Source organism: Rhinolophus sinicus, linkage group LG14, assembly GCF_036562045.2.
Source record: "Rhinolophus sinicus isolate RSC01 linkage group LG14, ASM3656204v1, whole genome shotgun sequence".
Classification (NCBI taxonomy): Eukaryota; Metazoa; Chordata; class Mammalia; order Chiroptera; family Rhinolophidae; genus Rhinolophus; species Rhinolophus sinicus.
In genome coordinates this window covers 30,392,732-30,417,649 of record NC_133763.1, presented here as the reverse complement: position 1 = coordinate 30,417,649, position 24,918 = coordinate 30,392,732, and the positions used below count along the sequence as shown (strand labels likewise).

The following is a 24,918-nucleotide window of genomic DNA, read 5'->3' as shown; positions in this document are numbered from 1 at the left end:
AGGAGATTCTAATACACAGCTGGTGTTGAGGACCGCTAGCTGGAGTTGGGGTCCTTAAAATCTGGAATCTGGGATGTTGAGTGACTTACTTATGTGAAGGAGATTCTGGAGATGTATGTTTGCTATGAATTGAGCTGGTAAGAATTTGAGATTAAAGGGAGTGGGGACAGAAAGTTAAGGGACCAGGAGAAAGGTAGATTACTGTTTTGGCTCTCAAGGATTTGGAGAAATTTGGTTCCTCTGTTACTAGAGTTTGGAGGTGAGATAAGAGGCATAAGGGGCAGTGAAAGCTTTGATAAGGCAACCCCTCCTCACACTGAAAATAACCATCAAACCTGAATACTAGAAGCTGGAAGGCGGGCAAGAAGCACTAAGCTAAGAATATTCTCTTCTCTCGCTTCTGAACTTTTTCTTAAAATTCTCCCCAGTCACTAGCACCATGGGCCTCCTTTTCATGCACCTTCAGGCAGAGTGAAAAGGAGAAAAGGCTGCCTCACTGGTACTCCAAAAACAGCACTACATCAGGGCCTTTGCACTTGTTGTTACCATCTACTGGTTACATTCTCCCCTCAGAAGCCCCAATACCTGAATCCCTCAGTTCCTTCAGGTGTCTGCTCAAATGTTACTTTAGCAGAGCAACGTTCCCTGACTACCTATAAGAAGAGCAATTTTGCCCTCCCTTCCATTCCCTACTCATTTATCATGCTTTATTTGTTTAAAAGCATTTACTACAACGTGGTGTATTTTATGTTTTTCTACTGCCTCTTAATCCCCTCCAGAATGGAACAGTATGAGGGAGAGATTTGTCAATTTTTTGCCCAGTACTTATCTCCAAGGCCTAGGATTGTGACTGAAAGATAAACAGGCACTGAAGAAACATTTGGGCAATGCATGATTAATGAATAAGTAAATGAAAATCCTTTATGTATATGCACATTGATGCGTGGCTGTATTTGTGATTATATTCCTATTTCTCTGGGTTAGGTACGGCTCTTTATTTTTAAACTTTTTGCCATGTTTTTGAACATATGAAGGACTCTCTGGGTCTGTGCGTAACATGCTTAGAAATATGAGCTTGTGTGTTTTTCTGCCCGTGCTTCTGTGTCGTCCACTTGTGTGTGGACGTGTCTGGGCCGTTCAGTTTGGTGTGAGGATCCGTGGAAGAGCTGTGTTCACCCCACACCAGCAGAGGGCACCAGAGAGCCACGTGCTGCCTCACAGGGGCCGAAATTGAGAAATCTTGGCAGGTAGTGTTAGGGACCCAGGAGACCTACAATCTGCGAGGAAAGAAGTGGAGACCTCTCTAGACCAACACAGTACTATAAAGTTGTGCAATTCCTGTTATTTCTCCTCAACTCATTCCCCAGAACCCAGACGTCCTGGCACCCCGAGCAACCCTGGGAGAAGAAGCATCTGGTTACAGGCTGGGAGCCAAGCTGGGCTCCTAGCAAGGAAGGGACCAGTACTGAATGCGTTACTCGCACCAGGAATCCCCTCCCTTCCCAGTACCTATATCTCTCAGCCCCAAAGGATCTCAAAATCCTTCCTGCTTGGAGATCCTCCTGTGGCTGCCCTCTTTGGCCCTTCAAAGCCGTGGATGGAATTGGCTACGTTCTCCTGGATGGGTAGATGTCCTGGATGAAGGAAGGAGTCAACTGTACCTCTCCCCCAGTCAGGGCCAGAAGAGGACTCCAACACTTAGTCTGGCTTCGCTGTATGCTGGGGAGGCCCCCTGGCAGGGACTCCAGGCGGGTCCAGGAAGCAGATTCTGCAGCTCTGGGTTTTGTAGGGGGCGGGGGGGGGGGAGAGAAATGTATTATCCCCAATCATTCAGTAGTCAATTGAGAATTCCCAGTTTGGGGAACGTAGGGGTTAGATTTGGGGTATGGGATTAACAAGGAAAACAAAAGGATGTTATGCTTTTTTATTCCATGAACTGTTTGCCTCCCTCCCCGACACACTTACACACACCCAAAGACAGAGATACACTCACACACCCCATCACGCTCCTCCGCTGGGCTAGAGGCTTGTCCTCAGTCCATGCCCCGCCTCCCCAATCCACTGCGTAGTTCGGTAGCCCGGGACCAAGAATGTGAATATAAAATGGGAGGGAGGCGCTGGTGGGCAAGGGTCCAGCCGTCCCTGCCCCAGCGCCCGCGATTGTCACGCTCGTTACCCCCTTTGCCTTTGCCCTCGACCCCTTTTTCTCTTTGGTCTTTTTCCATCTCCGTTCCAGAGAGTGTGTGCGCGCGCGTGGGGGGGGGGGTAGGGGGAGGGCTGTAGAGAAAGAGTAGACGTCAAAAGGAGGGGGGAAGGAAGGAGCAAGGGAAGGAGAAGGGAAGAGAAAGGGAGAGCAGAGATGAAAGAGATCCAGAGAGATAAAGCTTGAGACCAGAAATAATAAAAGGGTGAGGGGGAGGAGAGAAGAGAGCAAGAGGGAGAGGGGCGGGGGAGAGAGCGAGGAACCGGACTGGGAGGAAAGATAGATAAAAAGAGCGGAGGGAAGGGAAGTGAGTTTGTGCGCGCGAGTGTGTGCGTGTGCGCGCGTGTGTGCAGGGGCGGGAGCGGGCGGGGGCGGCCCGGGCTCCTCCTCCCCAGCCCGCTCCTCGGGCTCCCTCGCCAACTCCCGGCCCAGCCGCGGGCGGGCGCACGGCGGACGGACAGCATGCTGAGCCTCCTCGTATGGATCCTCACTCTCTCTGATACTTTCTCCCAAGGTAAGGGCTCCAGGCCCGCCCCGAACTCGGCTCCCACCCGGGGGCTGGGGGACCGCGCCCCGCTGGGGGGCGAGCAGCCGGCGGCGGGTCCCCAGGGTCGGAACGCCACGAGGCGGGGGCTGCGTACCGGCGCGGAGCCTTGGGGGCGCGGGCGCGGAGTAAAGCGGGCTATAGAGAATGAGTTTTCCGTTGATTTGCCCAAGTTGCGTCCTCTGGCTGCGCGGGAGAATGGAGGAAAGAAGAGACCCGAACGCTCAAAGTCTTTTCCGGAGCGTCTGGCAGCCCTACCTACCTCCACCCTCCGAGGCCGGGAGCCGGACGCCTGGGTCCTGCCTGAGGGGAAGTCTTGGAAGAGGTTGGGATTTCAGATTTGGGGGGTGGGAGGTGCGCGGAAAACTAGGGACCCAGGCTCGGTAAGGTGTTGCTAAGGAAATCCCCCTACTTCAGCCTAGCCCTTCGGGGGACCCAGTCACAGCCTCTGCTCCAGACTGCCTGGGGCTGCCCCTTCAGAGGAAAGGAGGGGTGCCTCGGGGCTCCTGGAGGGGATTTGAAACTCACGCCTGCTGGAGGGGAGTGGAGTTCCAAAGGCAGTTTCAGGAGGGCTTGATATTCAGGGGGCCACTTGGGGGGCGGGGGTTAACATCCCACTTTGGGTCCGGAAAGTGCTGATGTCGGGAGCTTATTTAGAACTGGCAGAGGTGAGGCAGGGAGCTGAGGGAGAGGTTGAGAAAGAGAAGGTTAGTGTATCCTCATCAGGCAGGCCTGGGGGTGGGGGAGGGAAGGGGAAATAAAGGGCCCAGACTCCAGCCAGGACTGGGCAGTCTGTGGGAGTGGATTCTTGCCTTATGGGTCTGACTCTAAGGAAGATTTAATACTGCTGAGCTAGCCACCCCCCCCCCCAAATGGAGCTGATACAGAAATTGCGTATACACAAACACCAAAAAATAATCATAGACACTGAAACAGACTATTCACCTACCAAGACAGACATACCCACAAGCATCCCTCACACTGAGACAGACACATATACAAAGACACTGACATATCTAAGGAAGACAGATTCCTCTCCATATCCGTTCATGCTTGCACATTCATGCACCCAGACACATCAAAACTCAAACACAGTACATGCATGCAGGCGGACATTTACAAGGACAACGCGCGCACACACACGCGCACACACACACTGAAAACCTTCTATAGCCACCAGCCGTCCAGCAAACAAAGAAACTTGAACACACATTCATATAGGCAGACACCTTTGGAGATGTACCGACTACAAAATGGAGGAGGTGGTCTCTCTTTGGGGTGGGGTGGGGATCTGGGAAGAGGGAAGTCAGCTTGGATAGAACACACCATCACTCATTGCCCTGCTCTCAGTTCCCTTCCTGGGCTTATAGGTGTGTGTTTATTGTGCTCCTTTCCTTGTGGCGCCCCTCCCCAGCTCCAAACGAAAAGCCTGGCTGAGTTGGTGGGGATGGGTTTTGATCCATCTTTCCCCTTAGGGCACTCATGCCCCCCACCCCCTACATTTAAGATATAGGGCACACATTGATGGCGTGAGTTCAGTGGGAATTGGTGCTGGGGGAAAGGAGGCCTGGTCCTGGGGTTGGCAGGCCAAGCCAGCCACTTGGCAGAGTTGGAAAGATGACTTAAGTTCTGACTTTGTTCAGTCAGGCTGTTAGGGAGGAGGAAAGGGGGTGTGAGGGGGGAGGGGGCAGCTGGGTCAGTATTGGTATGTGTTGGGGGCAAGCTTATGTCTGCCCCTCTCCAGCAGCCCTAACATTTCAGCAACATGGATATGAATGAGCTTCAAGGAACAAAAGCTGCAGTTAGCAAACAGGAGAGACATGTGGATTGAATCGGAGAGAAGAATGGTCAGAAAGAGAGAAGTGTGTTGTGTGCTTTTCTCCCTTTGGAAAGGGGGGGGGGATTAGGGGTTAGCTGAGCTCCCAGGTCCCTGGCTGGAACGAGGGTAAAAGCTAGACCTGATGAAAGTGTGCAAAAGTATTTGGTGGGGGTGAGGGGGGAATACCAAAGAAAAGAAAGGGAGAGAATAGCCCAGAGGGGAGAGGAAATCACTGCTCAGTGTTCTGAGAAGCTGAACAAGGACTGGGATGGAGGCAGGGAGGGAAAGTGTGGGGACTTGGGGAGACTGGGACACTCAGGAGGTGGTGGGGAGGTTGTAGGAGCTCCTCTTCTTACCTTCCATCCAGGGACTCTGGGCAATGAGAGGAAACGGGGGATTGCTAGGGGGTTGAGGGATGGAGGTGGGAAATCAGGAGAAGGTGGCAGGAGAAGGCAATTGAACTGAGGGGGGCAGAGAGGAGAGAAAAGAGAGATTCAGCATAGGCAGAGAAATCATCGCATTTTAAAGAATTTCAGTGGGCTTCATCAATCTTCATTTTTCACTAAATAATTTTCTGTATCTTATCTAAATGAAAACCATTATCCTTACCCCCATTTCCATCATGCGCCAGCTCCTCATACTGATTGTGCTGAAAATTGAAATATTTATTCATTTTCTGGGATGTTTTCTCACTCCCCAGTCTCAGAGAATAGAAATTGAAAAAGAAAGATTATAGCTAATCAGGGCAATGTGAGATGACGGGCTGGCTCAGGATGGGAGGTGGAGGTAGAGGTGGGAGAAAAATCTGTCCCTCTAGTCCCCAGAGGTCCCTTAGGTAACCCTGCTACAGACTGGCAGAGGGGGAGGGGTGAGGAGTAAAGAGGAGAGGTGTGAAGGCCTAAATTCCCAGTATTCAACTCCCTGAACACAGCTACTTCCTGGCAGAGTCTGGAAGGAAGAGTAGTTGGGAATTGAGTCTCCCCTCCCCACACTACACAGACATACACACTTCAGATGTCCCACTTCTGCCTGCCCAGCCCAGAGTCCGCTTTGAGGGTGAGGAAGAGGCAGGAGGAGACAAGGCAGAAATCAGGATACCAGGTTCCCCGCTCCTTGACTTTGATTAGATTCCATCTTCCACTCACTTAGACCTAAAGGGAGGGTGTGACCCTAGTATTCAGTGCCTAGTGTTACCTCTGGCCACAGCCCTGGACGCTGAGGACCTGGATCAGGTGGACATGGAGGCCTCTAGGCCTCCCCCTCTGCTTTTCACCATGGCTGCATGGCTGGTTGTCTCACACCGCCTCCGTTCTCCAGTGTGGTGTGGAGAGCCAGCCGCTGGTCCCAAGCCACTGGCCCTGAGAACTACAGACTCCGATGGAAGCTCCTCAAGGCCCTCTATATCCTTGGGGACCAAGTCTTAATTTCTTTATTGTCCTTCCAGTTTCTGATACAGTGCTACACATGTGGTAAGTGCCATTAAATATCTGGTCAATTGATTGATTTGATGAGAGTGCTACAATATTAGAAGGAGGCAGTATTAAATTGTGATTAAATCACAGCTCCCTGGTTAAACCCCACCTCTGGCCACTTGGTAGTCTGTTCAGCTTGAACAAGTTATGTGCCTTCTCTGTGCCTCGGTCTGCTCATCTGTAAAGTGAGGATAGAAATAATACCTTGCAATGGCAATTAAATGTGTGAATTCATTTAAGTGTGTGGAAGAGTGTCTAGCATAGAAAGAAGTGCTCAGTAACGCTCCTGTTATGACTTTGTGACCACACACAAATGCATAGGCAGTCGAGTTGGCTGTGCCTTCTTTCCAGCTCTTCTTTATGCTCCCTTTTTTTGTTTTCTTGCTCCAGCTGCCCAGATTCTTGATCCTGGGCCCCAGTCCCTCCTCTTGTATCTCTCATGGAGAGGACAGGGTTGTGGTGGACCCACAAGGGGAAATTTGACCAGTTTCCCCCTGCAGGACTCCAAAAAGGTCTGGGGAGGGAATTTGGAAGAGAGCCAAGTGGAAGAGGTTGGCATTCTGGTGAGAAGGAACCAGGGCTCTTGAGAGAAATAAGGAGGCACAGTAGCCCGATGGCAGCATTTCAGTCTGGAAATATTATGGATCATTTATTGAGCCCTGTACTAACTACTTTATCTGCATTATTTAATTTCATCAATACAACAATCTCCTGAGATCAGCTCTATAATTATCTCCATTTCATGGATGAGAAATTGAGGTTTAGACAGATTAAATATCTTGCTGACCTCAAAGCCTGCCTTGCACCCCTTCCCCTTTGCCAGGAATACCACATACTAGCAGGGATGGATGCTAGGACAGGGTTTTTCCTGGTCCATAGCAGAATGAGAATTAGGAGAAAAAGGGAATGACTATCTCCTAAAGATGAACTCATTCAGATGTTTAAAACAATCTTTTTTCTGGAATTCTGTCCTTCTACATTATTGTTGAATGGTTTTTCTTTGATCATATGGCAGTGCTCATAAGTGGCTTTTTTTAAAAAAAGGCTTTACTTGGCAAATGAAAAGATTCTCAAGTAAAGTTTGTTACTAATATTAAACACAGCCTTCCTTATAGGTCCATGAACTACAAATTTGGGAACTTCCATGCAAGGCCAACTCCTGGAGAAGTCCAGAGTTCTACAGAGGTGAAGCGCTGAGTGGGGGCCTGGGGAGAATGCCAGGATAGTCAGCTTCCAAACCAACCCAGTCCCTCACAGACGAGGAGGCTGGGGTGTTGGCTGGCCTATTCCAATCTGATATGGGCGGTCCTGCTTTGGCCTAGGGTAGTAAAAAGTGATTGTACAGGTAGGCTCCATATCAAAGCATCAAAACGACTTTTTATTGAATTCCTACTATGTGCTTTTCATATTTATTATTCCTTATTCTTTTTAAGGACCTCCTGGAGTTAGTGTTACCCCCCTTTTATAGATGAGGAAACCAAAGCTGAGTTTAATTAACTCGTTCAAGGCCATACCTGGGGTGTTAGATCCCAGATTTAAACCCTTTGTCTCACTACAAAGCCCAGACTCTGCAAGGCAACCTTCCCTGCACAGTCACAGCACCTGCAGTGCCTCATATGTAGAGCCAGGCAGCTCTGCAGGGAAGAGAAGGACTTCATCCTTCTCCTGTGCCCCACAACAGCAGACAGGCTCCTCCAAGTGTCTAGCTCACCTTCTTCCCCAAGGCTCAGCCCAGGGCACCTAGTCCTCATCCATCTCTGTGCCTTGCTTTGATAATTATGTGTTTCATTCATTGGGGGTGGAAAACTGTACATACTGCCCCTTGTCTGTCAGGAAGAGGTTTGTGATGCCTCAGACCCCTTTCAAGTCTTAACTTTGTAAAGTGCTTTCCAAGTTTAGCAATTTTTGCACGTATTATCTCATTTAATAGACCAACCTATGATGTAGGCAGAGTAGTTATTTCACCATTTAATAGTTGAGAAAACAGAGACCTAAAGAGGCTAAGAGGTGGAAGTTGGGCTGGAAGGAGGGGCTAGGGGCAAATTCCTTAATTGTTCCAATATCAATATCTGGGGGCTGTTTCCAGTGAGGGTGACGAAAGTCCAGCATCCAGAGAGCTGAGAAAGCCATCAGCGTCCAGAGCTGAGAAAGCTCCTGACCTCCCAGCTCCTGTCTGGTCCTTTCCGATGGCCTCCCGACCATTTTACTGGGCGATCTCCTAGAGGAGGCTTTAACCTGGAAAAGGCTAGAGGTCTAGGGGTTGGTGGTCAGCAATGAAGGAGAAAGAAGTAGCCGTGTCTTTGTCCTGAAATGTGAAGCCAAGGAGAGGCAGTCTCAGGAGTCAGGAAAGAGATTGGGCTCATTCCAAGTGAGGGAGAAAGTCACACATTCGTGGCGGGCCGTGGAAGGCCAGCTTTGTGTTTTGCAGGTGTTAGTAACTAGTTTAATACTCACAATAATCTGTTAAAGGTAGGCGTTATCTCCATTTTATAGATGGATGAAGAGAGACCCAAAGAAGTTAAGCAGATTGTCCAAGATGATATAGCTAGTAAGTGACAGCTAGGACTAGAACCTAAGCTGGGAAGTTGGAGTTGGGAATGGGAGTGATTCCCAGAAGGAAACTCCTTAAGACTGGCATGGACATGTCTTCCACACCACTGCTGCATGCAAGTCTGCAGGTGCAGTCTGTCCAGCATGGGTGCCCACAGGCAGGTGCATAGATTCACATATGCCCTCATGTGCATTAGCACACATAGCATTTCTCACCCCCATACACATGTGGACAAATATCTCGAACTTTACCCCAGTCCTTCCATTCACCAGAGCTTTGGTGTACAGCCTTGCCATGTGTCTGTGTACCATTTTCCTTCTAGCTATGGCATCCTTAGTCTTTGAAGGCACTACTTTTTGTCTTGTCTTACATGCTCTGTATCCCCTCTGATGGATGCACACACTATAAGATTAAGGAAGTCAGAATCCTTGGGTTTCCCATTCTGTGACTGTGGGTCCCTTGCCAACCTGCAGTCTAGCTCTTATACCTTCCTGCCCCCGATTCAGGCAATGCGAACCTGATTCAGTTCTTTGGGCACCTAGAATGAAAGCTGCTCTAGCTCCCAGACATTGCCAATGATCACATTTTTCTTTCTTTTTCCATCTCACTCTCTCCCTCCCATCAGCTCTCTCCAAACTTCCAATTTCTTCTTCCCTCCACAGTCTCTCTCTCTCCAGCAACTTTTATTAACGTCTGTTTCTCCAAGGACTGATGCCTCATTCTTCTCTGTTGTCCTTGAGACCATTTAACAAAATTCGGATTGTATTGAAATAAATGGTCCTTGTAGCCAGCCAACCTTGTCAGGACTAAGGGTCTTAAATCCAGGGGTGGAATTGTCTAGTACTCCCTAGCAAATTTCACTAGTTTACCAGGAGATAATGCTGTGGCTTCCTTCCTCTGGTAGCCTGGTTCTGGAAAGGTGATGGGAGAATCTCCCAGAAGGCCATGAGGCCTGGGTTTTGAGGCAGGGAAGGGACAAGAGGAGCTGGAGTCTCTGGTGCTTTTGCCCACAGGGCTGTCCCACCCCAGGCTAGGTTAGGAATCACAGATTCTTCTGGACAAGGCCATTTGATATTTTACTTCTCTGCTCCTTGTTTCCTTCTAAAGCAACATTAAGAGTATATTCTCACTGGGAGATGTGTGGGGAGAGTCAGGACTCATTTCCTTCATACAATGGAAATGTGTTGTATGCTTACTATGTGCCAGGCACCAGTATTGCAAAATGAATAAAATACTATACTTGCCATTAAGGGTCTCACTTCCTGATTTAAGTGCAAATTAGTGAACTTCAATAGACCTTAGTTTCCTCTTCCATAAAATGGGGAGAATTATTTTTTTCTGATCAGAAAATGTATGATATGCAAAACATATTTGTAGGCTTTATGGGGTATTTAAAAAAATGACATCATATGGTCCCTTCTGCCCAAGAAGCTAAGCTGTGCACGTGCAAAGGTTCCTGGTAATGCTAGATTGGTGCCAAGATAGCGGTGTGCACAGTCAGAGCTGGTGAGTTCAGGAGAGGGGAGTTTGCTATGGGCTGAAGAGACCATGAAAGGCTCCATGAAGGAACAGGGCTTAAGGATGGACAGGATGTGGATGTGGCAGGAAGATGGAGAGCATTACCAGACTTGCCGAACTTCCCCTGCCAAGGTGTAGCTGCCTGGATGTATGGGGTACATTGAGGCTGGTTGCAGCTGCAGGTTAGGGAGAAATAAATGAGGTGATCCAGGACAGTAGACTGGGTCCAGACCCTTGAAAACCTTGAAAAGCCAGTCCAAAGACTGGGGAGCCAGGGATTTATGTTTTTTTATAAGCAAAGAATGTGTTAAATAGATAATCAGGGTTTTACCAGGAAGATGGTGAGCAGAAAACCTCGGAGAAATATCAGTTCCCCCTTGGGAAGTCTCAGATCTGTGACTTGAGTTGGGGAGGCTGTGGAATGATGAGGAAGCCTTTCTACTCTGAGAGTCCTCAGGAATAGATAAAGGTACCTGGAGGCAGAGTTAAGTGAAGATAACTAAGAGGAGAGCCCTGCAGTGGGACCTCCTGCAGCCTGGTGGATACTATCCTGAGCTCTTCATCACCTGTTCCCTGGAGCCTAGGCTGGGTCTGCACTGCCCAGAGTCTAGGGCAACCATCTGGTTTCATCAGAGGGCCAGTCCATGAAGTTTCAGTCCTGGGCTCTTTCCTCTGGTCTGTGGCCATAGATGTACGTTCATTTGGGGGTTGAGCCTAGAGACTTTTAAACCTCTGCGAGGAAATGAGCTCTGGTGTTTCAAATGGAAACCTTTGAAGAGGGTTCCCGCCAAGAGGGTAAGAGCCTGTGTTCAACTAAGCAAGTATTTTTTTAGTCACTGGGCCTGACACTCACCTAGGCACCAGGATAAAGAGGTAAGTGAAATGTAGTCCCTGTCCTTGAGGCACTCTCAGTCAGGTGTGGGAGACGGATGTATAAACACTTAGTGGTGTAAGATAAAGGTTGTGAGAGAGGTATGTGAAAAATGCTGAAGTCTTAACTGTCTGAGGCAGATGTGGAGGTGGGGAGGGAGAGGAGTGGAGGAGGGAGCCTGGCAAGGGGAGGGGACCTCCACAGAGGTGAGGCTCAGGGGCTGAGGCTGGAGCCTCTGGACAATTCCTGATTGTGCCCCCTGCTCCGGATGGAAGGAGCTGAGGAATCTGAAGAGGTGAGCTGAGGTCCCTCCCAAGGATTATGATTTCCAGGAACAAAGGCAGTTTATATAAAGCGTGCTTTGCCCAAATCTCCCACCCTCTTTGGCCCAACTGTTCCCTCCTCCCAACCCACCCCCACTCCCACTCAACTGAGCTAATTTCTAAACTAACTTTGTCCTGGTGATCAATTTAGCTGAGTTCCTTTTTCCCTCCTTTCTGAATTCTCACTGGCCCGATCTGGGGCCCTGCTCGCTCCATTACCCAGCATTGTCAAGCCATGAGGCGCTTTCAACTGCTCCTTCCCATTATTCACCTAACTAGGAAGTTATTGAAAGGCAAGAGAATGAGATGGGCACATGGGCACAGAGAGAGAGACCATGGGAGGGGAGAAGGCATTGTCAAAGGAGCAGAAAGCAAGGATGGACAGGTTGGCAGGTGGAGCCCTGAGAAAGTTGACATCTTCATCTTGATTCCCTAGTCAGTCAGAGCTCTGCTCTGGACAACACGGTTACTGGGTTTTATTCCCAAACCCTGAGAATTTGACTTGCTGCTCTATGCCTCACTCCCAGCCTCCCTAGAAATCTACCAGCTTGACCTCACTGTGTGATGGGATGGGGGGCCTCCCCTCTTTGTCCATGTCTCCCACACACATACTGGCTGTGACTACTGCTGCCAGTGCTGTCAACTCTGTGGCACCCACCCCTAAGTCAGCTACTACGTGGATGATGTTTGATCCTAGACTGATGTACCTATTACTACACACACATCTGGGAAGTCTCACCTCATCAGGCAGTGGGTGAAGTGAGACTCCAAACTCATTTTAATGTCAATTTGAGCCAAATATAATTAGAAAGGAAAACCTGGTTTTGCAAAAAAATCAAATGCATTACAAAACCAAGTTGAAGTGACTTCTGGATTATCTGCACCACTGCTGCTCTCCATTTATGCAGAAAATTGAGAGGTGAGCTTGTAAAGCCTGCATCTAAGGGATTTAGTCTGTGCACATTGCCTTCAGTTTCCTACCAGGGTCATGTCACAAGACTGGCCTCTTTCAACACAAACCCAGAATTGGGTAACCCCTCAAGTGCAGTGGGACCTCCTCACCAGAGGGCCTGTGGGAAAGACAGCCTCTTTCCCAGTGGGGTTGCCGCCTATGCAATCAATCGTGACCAAGTCACTTAACTGGAGCCTCAGTTGTCTCATCTATAAAATGGGGGCAATAATACCTATCCCAGTGAATTGCTGTGAGGACTGAATGAAGGAATCTATATTAAGAAACAGTATCTGGAACACAGTAGGTATTCAATAAATCATAAGTATTATTAACATTGCACAGTGCCTGCTTTTTACAGATCACAGTCCAAAGCAGATCTGAGGTAGTCAGACAATAGGATGAATGAAGAACAAATAATAATCCAAATACAGATAAATCTCTGTTAACTGTGCCCAGAGAGGTGACCAGTGATGTTATCCCTGAATTTATAGGTCTGTGGGAGCTCTGAGATGATAGCACAATGTAATGGAAAGCACCTTTGTGTAGAATTAGGTCTGAGTCCTGGCTCTGAAGATTGAGTGGCCTCTTCACCTTTGTGAGCCTTAGTTTCCTCATCTGTGAAATGGGGTGACGGCAGCCACTTACCTCTACTTTAAGTCCTGGAAAAGCAGCCCTAGGATGTGCACAGGAAGCATGTCCATCATTTTAGCCCTGTCTCTCCAGAAGATTTCAACTCAGTATTTTAGAAAAGTGATTCTCAAACTTTAGCCAGCTTATAAAACACCTAGGGAGCTTGTTAAAGTGCATATTTTCATTCAGAAGGTCTGGGGTCATGTGGAGCTTCTGCATCGGCACCAAGCTCCCAGATGATGCTGATGCTGTTCGTCCTAGGGCCATACTTTGAAGTGTTAGAGGATGTTTTCCTCTAGGGAAATAGATCTTCATTCTAATGGGAGGTGAGAGAAAATAGGATTCATTTAACTGAATTCACTTTTCAGTAGCTTAGTTGTATAAGAGATCTCAGATGGGCCATTGCTTCAGGAGGATCTATATGCGGGGACAGGAGCGGGTGCAGTGCTTATCAGCATGCCCATCTCTGGTCCCAAGATTAACCTGCCCCACCTCCTCCCTACCACCTCACAAGCTCCCAGCCACCCCCAACCCACCCCACTAAGGGTACACTCATGCCTATAGCTGGCAACTGCAAAGTTGAACAGCAACCAGCTAGTACGTTGGTGGAAACTCCTCCATGCCTGAGCCAGTTGATCATTTCCACTCAATTTTTTTTCCTTTATGAAAAAAGTCCTCATTCCAGCTCTCAATTTGATATAGATTTGAGGGAAGATATTTTGACAGAGCTGTTAGCCAGGGCCTTGACCCTGTTGGCTTTGGCTTGAAAATTGGATCATTAGCAAATTGTGATTTGGGAAGAAAGGCAGTACGCTTAACTGGGAGCATGATTGGGGGGGGGGGCAATGGAGGACCATCTCTGGACAGGTTAGTTTCTCATACTCATATAGAGCTAATGGTTGTTTAGCCAACACGATGCGCTAACTCACTCTCTCCCTCCCTTCTGTCTATGTTCAGAGCTCCAGGCTGAAGAGAAGATCCACAGGGCAGAAATAAAGACTCTCAGCCTTCAGAATTCTCCTGATTCAGTGAGGGAAAGCTTGGTCCTTATCTCTAGGGAATCCTGTCCACTAGGAGAAACAGGAACTCCCATTAATTCTTCATCCTTTTCTCTCCCCCAGAAAACAGACCTGTATTCGGTCCCCTGCAAGAGCAAATGGGGACTTATGCAAACTGCGCACAGAAGTCCTGAGCGCTTCAGAGTAAATCGAGATGTTTAGGCTTCCTAGAGCCTGGAACCTGGGATCAGGGATGAAAACAAGGAGATGGTTCTTTAGGAATCCCAATCTCTTTGCATACTCAAGATAGCTCCTTTAGGGGGGACTGCATTGAATCAACCGTGACACATCAGTGTTTTTCCTTTTTCTGAAAAGAAAGGAATTTCATTAGCACTCTCTGCTCACTTTTATATTTAATAATCCGTGGCAAGCAGGAAGTTCATTGTGTCTAAGCTGACCCCTCCTGCTCATGCGTGAAAAAAACAAACAGTCTTATTAGGGACTGTAACTGAATAAATCTCTAGTATTCTCTATGTCTGGATAAATAACATTTTCCCCAATGGGTTCATTTTCTCTCACTTCAAGGCAAAGCTTCTCATAATAGAGAAGCAAGCCCAGAGAGTTCATAGGTGAGACTGCCCCTGAGGCCCCAGGTGAGCCAGAGTAGGTTGTCTCCTTAGAGGTCAGATTTGCTTTCCAGCAAACTACCAAGGCTATCCTCCCAGTCTCCCCGGTCAGGGCCAGAAAGATAGTGTTCACAGGAACCTGGCTGAGTCACCATGCCCTTACTTGTCTAGTTTTCCCTTCTCAGCAGCTCAGAGCAGCTGGGGCCTAGAGGGCTCTCGTGTCCTTTACACCTTCTCTAGCTAATGGCCAGAGGGCCCCTCCTCCTCTCTCCATGGGGACCAGGCTAAGAGAGGCCCTGGCATCTGTTGCTGAACCTGTAGAATAGTGAGCGATGGAGGGAAGACGGCAGAGGTAGGCCTCCCCATAGTCAAGAACTGTTCTAGCTTCAGGGTAGGAATATTTTCCTTTTGGAATCATACAGGAATGCCCTCAACCCAGCCTTTCCTGGGTTGACTGGGTGGATCCCAAGTGACATCCGTGTGGGCAGAGAAAGGAGGGGAGAGGGTGCCTGCCTTTGGAGAGTTCCCAATCTGATGAAGGAGTGGGGCATTTCCCTGGTATGCTGGACCATATGAGGTAAATGCAAACTCTTAGCTCTAAACTTGAACTTGAGAGGGAGACATGGGATATTTAATTGTAATAGGGGAGATGGTTCCCCATCTTCCTCAGGGTCTAAACACTTACAGAGATCATCTAAATAAGGGGGGGAGGGTATTTTGAACCCTGAAGTGCGTCTGCACAGGGGAAGATGGAAAGAGATCCTGGAGCTGGGGAGTCAGTTAAAGAAGGTTCTTTGGAAGGGCAGAGGGAACCATGGAACGGGTGGGAAGGCTCGATAGGGCAGGATGCACTGAAAAAGAAGGTAGCAGAGACCAGCCTTATAGGAGAGCTCAGTGGAAGAAGAGTAGGGGCCAGAAGGAGGTCTGGCCAGTTAGGGCTATGTGAGCTGGAGCTCTGGGAGCTGAGAGCTTCAGTGTCACCTCGTAAAGCTGTGGCCCCAGCAGCATTCACACCCGACTGTGTGACATACTCCCACATGCACAGGGAGCCATATACCTCAGGAGAGGAATAGTGTTAAAGTAGCTCCTGCTCCCTTGAGGATAGGGCTGAAAGCAAGTCCTCTGAAGAGGAAGAGCTAACTTGGGTCCTCTGTCTTCCCTGGAAGAGACAGTGAGGCTGTTACCATTTTCCTCCAGTGTGGAGCCTGCCTGTGGGGCAGCTTGCATTTCAAGGGTAGCCATAGCCCAGGGTCCTGGACGTGCTGCCTGGTGGCCTGGCACTGGACAATCCGCACAGCCCACTCTGGCTGTCATCCACCAGCAGAGCCACACACTGCAGGGCTCCCAGCTGCTCTCTGCCCCCCAGCTGGATGCTCCCTGAGCCCTCTTCTTCCTGCCGTCCTTCCTTGTCTGTCCTGTCACTCCCAGGAGTGAAATGCGCCCTGCTCCTGAAGCATTTGGTACTTGATAATTTGTGGATTATAGCTAACTCTCGATAAAGATTCCCCTAATTGCTTGGCTCACCTCAGGTTCTATCATCAAAGCAAAGCCTGAGGCCCCCCTCTCACCCTCCTTTTCTTTTTATTATCTCTTAATTAATCACGTTGGCTTTCACACTTAGCAGATAATTACAGTCTCCTGGGCAGGAAGCTCATTTTCATAACCTCCTGCTCCAAGCCCAAAGCCGAGAGGGGTGGGAAGGAAGTAGGAGAGTGGGGAGAGAAACTCTGGAGGAAGGTAGGGCAGTGGGTGAACACACAATATGATACGTAGATGATACATTACAGAACTGTACACCTGAAACCTCGGTGTCTTTACTAACAATTATCACTCCAATAAACTTTAATTTGTTTTAAAAAAGGAGGCAATATAGAAAGAGCACTGCATTGTGAGTCTAGCTGTGAATTTGAGCCCCACTTTTACCTCTAATGGAGTGACCTTATGCAGTGATCTGGGCCTGTTTTCTTAACATAAAATGAGAAGGTTCTTTCTGGCTAGTTTTCCAAATCTTTGCCATCTGTGGGTGTTCACGAAAAGGACTGGTTCTTCCTCAATGAGACCATGGTTCTCTCTGATTTGTTTTGTGTGCCAAGGCTGGAAGAACTGATTTCAGAGGGCCAGAGCAGGGATACCCCCGGAGAAGCATTATTTGCTCAAGAACTAGCACAGAAGCAAACGTTTTCTACATCTCCAGATCTGGTCCGGAGTTAGGATAAGGAGAACAGGAGCCCCCCCACCCCAACACCACCATCACTCCCCTGGGGAAGGAAGGTTCAGCCTACTCTAGGAAAGTGTGGGGCCCTGAACCAAGTGGATGGGCGCATGTTGATAAGAGTCTCTCCCTAAAGAAACATTCTCTGGCTTCACCCTGAACTTTAGCTTTGGTCTTTGAAAAGGTTTTGCAGAGTCTTGTGAGAACATAAACATTTGGCAGATTTCTTTCCCTGAAAGCTATTTCTTCTCCTTTCTTTTTCTGGGAACTTTCGCCAGCAAGACCAAGGCCCCTCCACCCTCTCCTCCTTCCTCCCGTTTTCCTGAGACACCCTTCCCTCCCTCCCGCCTCCCCAAAATGAAAACAAAGTAAACTGGTGGATCCTGGGAATCATCTCGGAGCAAACTGGGCCAGAAGAAAGGATTGACACAAACAGTTCTACCAAGAGAAGTTATAAGGAGGGAGGAGAGAGAAAAAATAAGCAAATGGCATCAGTGGTGAAAAGTGAATTCCAGACATTTAAAATTCTTTTGGTTTTAATCATCTCAGAGGCCTACCAGAGCAGAGATGTGGGGGAGGGGTAAAAATGAAAACCAGAGCCATCCACTAGAAGCCAGTGCTCAGGAATCTCTGTAAAGACCTGAAGCTTTCCCTAAGGAGGCTTCTCACTCTTCTCCACCCGTGCCCTCCACTGCCCTCCACCTCCCACATCTGACGCTCAGAAGGGTTACCACCCCCAGGGGCCCTTCCTGGCTAACCCTCTCCTTTATCTCATTTCACAGGCTCAGTTTATACTCAGTTTTAAAGCACTGACCTTTAAGTTTCCTACCAGATTGCAAGTTCCCCAAGGCCCTGGATTATGTTTTGTTAAAAACAAAACAAAAATAACAAACAACAAACCCCAAGCACTTTCATAAGTCATGCCTGGGCCTTCTTGGTGAGGGTCAGAGCCTCAAAGGAGCTTCTGCTCCTGTTTTCCTCCTTTGTAAATGGATTTGAAGAGATGAGCTGAGCCTGCAAGAGACTCTATAGGAAATGGGAGGCTGAGAGGGAGCCTGGCAGATCCCGCTGCCTACTCTGTGCTGTGTTCTATGTTGGGAACTTTAGAATGGTCTCAAGGACTCTCTTATGAGAGGCCTAGGGGACATGGTAGTCTTCTTGCCTCCTCCCTCAGCGGTGGGGCTGGTTGTCAGGAAAAGCAGCAGGCAAAGCCCCTGGGCACTGGGGTGGGGGTGAGGGGATTCTAGGCTCATCCCTTTCCTAGGCCTGGGGGACAGAGTAGATTTTAAGGTAAGTAAGGGAATCAGGAAATCTCAGCCTGGTCTGGTGATGAGTGGCCAAGTCAAGAGGGAAGCAGCACCTGAGGTTAGCCTCCAGCACCTGGAGAAGCTCGAGGAGCACAGGGAAGACATGTGATGACATCCTAGGAGGCATGCTCAGAAGCAGCCTCTTTTCCCAGTCTGGGTTCCTTCTCCTCAGAGTCTTCTTTCTGAGCTTTCTCCCCCAGCATTATACCCATCCACCACCACAACTTTTAATTCTCTATTTCTCTTTCTCCATCAGGAGACAGCTCTTTTCATTCTCATAATCAGCTGTTTTTCCTTCTTTCCTCCCACCTCTTTCCCTCAAACTTTGATTCTTGGACATTTGGACTTTGTTTCTTATAGAGCACCTCCCACTCCTTGTCCCCAGTAAGATTGTAGTGAGAGTATATTAGAGTTGATCTTAGACTGGGAGTCAGGTGGGTGGCCAGGATTTTCATCTTGACTCTTCTTGGGCTGTTTCTTCTTGGGTAAGTCATGTGTCCTTTCAGGGCCTCAGTTAATTCAGCTATAAAGCAAGGAGCTCACTATACGATACCCATGGCACCAGACATGCTCATCAGCTTCTGGATGAAAGCAGCATCTGGAGTTCAGACTTCTTGGGATTGAATCCAGGACCTGCTGTCTCCTACCAGAGTGACTCTGTGCAAGTCCTCTCACCTTCTTGTAAAAGAATAGTGGCATTTGCTTCATAGGGTGGTGATACAGAGGGCGTTAAATAATTTGTGTAGAATGCTTGGCAAGGTACCTAAAATGCTGTAAGGCTGCAGTTAGTATATGTTAGCTCTTGTTGTTAAATTGAATCCTAACATTCTGTGGCATGGAGTAACAACAACAACAACAACAAAAGCCCTGGGTTTATAGTCAGGAGACCTGGGTTCAGATTCCAGCTTCCTTCCTGACTTTCTGTGTGACCCTGTACACATTCATTTCAAGTTACGAATATAAGTTAATGTAAAGTCCTTGGGGGCAAGACCCTTCTCTGGCTTAGTCTTGCCTCAACGCACCACCACCACCTCCCATGCCCCCTTCTAGAACAGTGCCAGGCATAGGTACTCAGAAAACGTGTGTTAAATGAATGATTGAGTATAAGGTACTAATCTATGAGCAAGGAAATTGAGGCTCTTAATGGAAAAAGGACTTGCTCAAAAGGAATAAGCTAACCCTTTGTTGTGGGGGCCTGTTCTGTGCACCTTAAAATGTTTAGCAGCTTCCCTGACCTTACTAGAAGCCAGTAGCACCACCCTCCCACATGTGTGACAATAAAAAAATGTTTCTGGACATTTCCAAATGCACCCTGGAATGAAAGTGCCCCAACTGAGAACCACTGAGCTAACCAGAGGAAGAGCTAGACCTAGAAATCAAGTCTTTCAACTCCCAGTCCATAGCATTTTCTAAAATGCCATGTTGTTGTCCATTTCTCCCTTTACCCACATATTTAACCTCAACCCATATCTCATAAAATTAAGAAAGATGTTTATGTTGTTGAGCAGTAAGTAAAATATTTCTAGCCCATTTCAGAAATGATTAGATTCCCACCTAAGCCATGGATTACCTCTCTGTCCAAGGCTGGGGATAGGGAAGGAGTAGGCAGATGGCAAAGAGCCACCTGGACAGTCCACTGGCAGTGGGTGGATGGAGGCCCTGACTTCCTCTAGAAACATCTGAAGTCTGTGGTAAGGATTGCTGGAAGATCTACCACATCTCTATGTTAAGCAGATACAAGCAGACCCACGTGGTGTCTGACAACAGAACGGTTTTGGGTCTCAGGTGCCTGCTGCACCCCCCTTCTCACCTCATAGCCCCTACACCCCACCCCCACCAGCTATAGCTGCTGAAATGTCTCATATGGCCTAGGGCACTGTTTGAAAATCACAGATTTAATCCAACCCCTGAAAGTTACCGATGAAAACCAAGACTCAGGAGGGTAAGCTATTCACTGCCCCAGAGCAGACACTAGAAATGAAGTTCCACCTTAGCCATGCTCTTTCCCCACCAACGCATACCTCATCGGTTTGGGAAACCACTGCTTCACCTCCATGGACTTCCCTGCCTCCCCCCACCATTCCCAATTGCACAGATCAAAAAGCCCTTTCTGGGTTTAGGGGTGGTGGTGGTGGTGAGATAAGGATCTACTAAAGGAATTGAGGCCCAGAGAGAAGAGTGGTACCCCCATAGACTATGAGGGACACTGCTCCTGGGACTGCCAGCAGATACCCCACCTTCCTGAGACACACCCTTATCCTTCAGCCTCTGCCCGTCCTTTCTAAGGGGCCTTCTCTTGCTGTCATGGCAACTAGGGGATTAGGGCCAGCTTGGAAGCCCAAAGATGTGGGAGAGGGTTTAGAAAGGAGGCAGGTGGAAGGAGGAAATGAATGAGCCATGATGATAAGGAAACAGAGCTGGGTAGGGGGAGGGCAGGGCAGGGAGGAAGGTGAAAGGAAAAAGAAGGGAGAGAGAAACCTCATCCATTCTAAGAGAGAAAAGGAGGGAGGAGGGGGAAGGAAGAGAGAGAGAGAAACCTCAACTTTTATTTAAAATCAGAGAGCAGTTGTATGCCTGGAGTCGTTGCCAAGGCAACGGCAAAGAAGGAGATAGCTTGTGAAGCCATGAAAACCCAGTAGGGGTAAATGTTTAAAGCCAGGAACAAAAACCATTGAGAGATAATTAAGTAACAGACTGCAGGTTCCAGACTCCTGCCCATTGTCAGGGGACTTGACCTGAGATTGCAGCCTGCTCTACCTCTTTTCTTCACCCTTTACCTGCCCTCACTCACCACGAGGATTTCAAAGAAGCAGCGAGGGAGCCACCGGCCTTCCTCTACTCTTCTCTTTAGCAGAGACTGCCCTTCTCACTCCAGTCGCAGCTCCCCACACCAAGGCTGAACAAGCTTTCTCTCCTGAACTATTAGGAAAAATAGAGTCTTTGTAAGTAAAACAACAAAAAAGGCTTTAGTCAGATAAACGGAAGAACTTTTGGACACTGAATTACTAGATGGATAATTAGGTTGTGGATTTTCTTCCATCGGATGATCTCCAGGGTAAAGGATTCATGTCACTAACAGGCTGACTTCTGTGTTGACTGTCACCCTCCAAGTCTGATAATGGATTCTTTCTCCAAAAAGGGAGGTACATTCTAATCTGGGAGCTTTGTCTGGCTGCTTAACTGTATTTAACGCTACCTCTAATTCCTCTTTGAGTCCTCCTTAGGATTTTTCCAACAGGCTTAATCTTCCCAAACTCTAAGATGGCCGAAATCTTAGCTGATAATTTTGGGGTTAGGTATACTCTGCAGAAATTAAAAAAAAAAAAAAAAAAAAGCCAGAGTACTTTTTTATTTCTTAAATGAGTCTCACTCAGTCACCTCACTTTGACCCCAGACATTACAACTGCTGGCTGGCCCCTTGCTCCATCTCCTCAGGGAAATAATCTTTTGAGTTCTGCCTCCCCTACCTTTAGATGCCGCCCAAAAAATCGTGAATATCAGAGAAGGCTGTGATGTTCTTTTCTTCCTCTCATCCCAAGATGTAGCTCTGAACCAAAGGCCAAAATAGCTAAGTAGCAGGAGTCCTGTTTTATATCTGCAGCTTTCCCTCCCACTGTTATCAGCTACCTCCAGTCCATTCCTTCAGATACTCTAAACTTTATCCTTAGACTAAGCCAGACCATCAGATAGTGGCAAACTGAGACTGAATAGTATTGGCCCCTCAAAGAATTGCTTTCACTGAGCAGAGTACTTGGCACTGTCCCACCAGCCCACTCTGAGGACTGTTCTAAGTAGCAGCCCTGTGAAACTCTTTATTGTATTTATGGCAGGGATGTCGCCCAGGACATGGCTCAGCACGTCACAGTGTCCTTTCATGAAGATCCACAGGAGAAAGTTCTGTAGTGGTACTTTTTCTAAGACACTGGTTAGTTTTTATTTTGTGGATACTGTAAATTGTGTCACTAACTTTGATTCTTTTCTTTTTGCACTGGCTGCTTGGGAATACCCTTGCAATTTATCTCTGATAAGACATTCAGGATCTTGTGGCATATATTTAATATATTATCTTTACCTCAACCTCAGTTTATTTTTCCTGTCTTTATTCTCTTTCCCTGCTTGTCTAATCACCACCATCCCCACCCAATGTCTAGTGTCTTCTCTTAATTTTTTGTTGAAACCATTGACCGAATTTGTCTATGTATCATGCCTCAAATCTTTTGTAGAACAGATAAATTAACTAAATGAGTTAAGATATATAAGACATATAGCATTAGTGCTTGGCAAATAGTAAGCAAACAGACACTCAATTCAGCTGTTTTAAGTAACCAATAATAAAAATTATCTTGGGGCGGCTGGATGGCTCAGTTGGTTAGAGCACGAGCTCTCAACAACAAGGGTGCCGATTCAATTCCCACAAGGAATGGTGGGCTGTGCCCCCTGCAACTAAAGATTGAAAACGGTGACTGGACTTGGACCTGAGCTGTGCCCTCCACAATTAGATTGAAGGACAACAACTTGGAGCTGATGGGCCCTGGAAAAACACACTGTTGCCCAATATTCCCCCCCCCCAAAAAAAAATAATATTTTTTTAATTAAATAAATAAAAATAAAAATTGTCTCTAATTTTCCTTTCAGAGGTGCTGTAAAGATCAATCTGGGGCTGTGACCCTGAGGCTGTGGGGACCTTCTTGAGTCTCCAGATTAAAGGCCATCTGTAACTAGTTAACTCCCAATGGACTTCATGACAGGGCACCCTCCCCCCCACCACATGGGTAACGTGCCCAGCCCAGCCACTGATTGCTTTAATCTTTTTTTTTTTTTTACTTTGGAATGCATCATGATGATGATAATAATGATAGTAATCAGATTTGCCTTGCTTATTAGAGTTGACTTGGAATGCTCGTTGAATGAGTTCTAATTCCCTGCTTACCCCAAGACACAACTGAAAAGTTCTGGGTGGCAAAGGGAATCAGTCTACCTGGCATTAAGATTTTTCCATGGAAACCTATGTGCGAGTAGTTGAGAGCTGTTGGTTTTTCATAAGATCAGTTATGCCTATCCCGAAGAGAGAGAGAGAGACCGAGACCACCAGCAGGTAACAGTAAGACAAGAAGAGGTTGACAAAATGTGACCTCTGTGAGCCCTACGCAACCTGATCTTGCTCTTGGCCATTCATTTCCAATTGACCTTTCATTTGGTCCTGAGGGAAAAAGAAAACAAGAACCCATTACAGCTTTGCTTTGTTCAACCCTGCATTTATTGAGCACTTACTATTTGCTAAGCACTGTTAGGCATGTGGATGTACAAAGAGAAGAGAGTTCTCTTTACTTCCTGAGGGTGGGATTCCAGTTTTTTCTCTTTTCTCTAAGTTGGAGAATCTGTTCAGTGGATACACAGCCCAGATAATAGGTATCTTTCTAAGCCTCTGTCATTTTTCTCCTTTCCCCGTTTTCTCTGCTCTTGCATTTCTCAAGATCCATCTTCCACTAACTCTTCTCTCTCATTTCCTCAAGGTCTTTTTCTCAGGTCCTCCCTCATTTTCTCTGTTACCTCTCCCTTTCTTTCAAGGTCCTTATTTTCCTTTCACATATTCAAAGTCTTTCTCTTTTTTTTCTATTAAAATAAATTTTTGAGAAAGAAAATAACTCCATATTTTTTTTTCTGCCTTCTATCCTTCGGGGGTTTTTTTTTAACCCCCCCCACACACACACACTATTACTTATAAGAGGAAAAATAAAACAACCCAGCCCTCCCAATCTCTTAGTTCTTTTGCTCAGAATACAAAAGATCCTTCAGATTTGGAGAGGAATGAGGAAAACAAAAAAAGGAGAAGAAGTGAAAGAGAGAGAGAGAGACAGAGACAGAGACAGAGAGATAAGAGAGAGCAAGAAAGGAAGGGAGGAAGGAAGGAAGGAAGGAAGGAAGGAAGGAAGGAAGGAAAAAGATTCCAGTTAAAAATGTTCATCAGGGTCAAAAACCTGACAGGAAATCTTTGTTTGAAGGAAATGTGAAGGGGGAGGAGGAGGGAACTGGCAACTAACAACTCTCAACCTCAAAAGGCAAATATCTTGAGTGTTGAAGGAAATCTGGAGATAGAATTCCCACTGAAGTATTAGAATAGCTTTGGTTCCCCTTTGAATCAGAGAGTCTTCTTTTTCTGAGGCTTGTAGAATATGCTTAGAAGAATTGTGGGGTGGGAGGGAAAGGGAAGAAGGATACTATCAGTTTTAATGATACCCTAGGTCAGAGTCAGGATGATTACGAAGAAGACCTCAGGCCCCAATGCTTTGCACTACTGGTCCTGACCGTAATACTTTCTGAAAGAAGAAACAAGAATAGAGTAGTACGCAGAATCGAGGAGTGGTGGAAACTGATTTAGTGTGGCCAATGGTGGCGAAGCTAGTGAAACCCTGTGGGCAGGTGGAAGGCTACATGGTTCTGTTGCCATGGAACAGGATGAGAAGAGATGGATGCAACATGGGGATGGAATATGAGAAGATATGTGTTATGTGGACATAGATGGGAGGTGGGGGAACAAGGTTCCAATTGGTCATAACTTCTCCTAGACTTTGGGCAGAAAAAGATTCAGAAATGTCCTTTGGTTTGAGGAAGAGTGACAACAAAGGGCAACATGGGGCATTATTAAAGGGGTGTCAAAATGGAACAACTAGAATGAAGAGGAAAACTCAAAGCTGGATACCTGGACAAGAGAACACTGGAATAAAGAGGCAAGGGCAAAGGGGGGCAGGAACTCATCACTCATTAAGCCCCTATAAATGCCTACCTTCCCAGAAGGCCTTGCTGATAGTGGTGGATGGACCAGCTTGAGAACTCTTTGTGGCAAGTGTTTAAATCCCAGGCTGCTTTTGCCCTGGCACTTGGTATCCAGCCA

General features: G+C 47.5%; 1 protein-coding gene across 8 annotated transcripts in view; it reads left to right on the top strand.

Annotated features, from left to right (window-relative positions):
* The first annotated feature begins 2,455 nt into the window (after positions 1-2,455).
* Positions 2,456-24,918, top strand: part of KIRREL1 (kirre like nephrin family adhesion molecule 1) — a 115,604-nt gene continuing 93,141 nt past the window's right edge. For 3 of the 8 annotated variants that reach the window (XM_019751285.2, XM_019751282.2, XM_074318558.1), the window contains exon 1: positions 2,459-2,717. In XM_019751285.2, the coding sequence (XP_019606844.1) occupies positions 2,666-2,717 (52 nt within the window). In that variant the 5' untranslated portion in view covers positions 2,459-2,665. Of the gene's footprint in view, positions 2,718-2,920; positions 3,073-24,918 lie in introns of all 8 variants that reach the window. The other 5 variants (XM_074318560.1, XM_074318556.1, XM_074318557.1 and 2 more) reach the window with 5 other exon arrangements.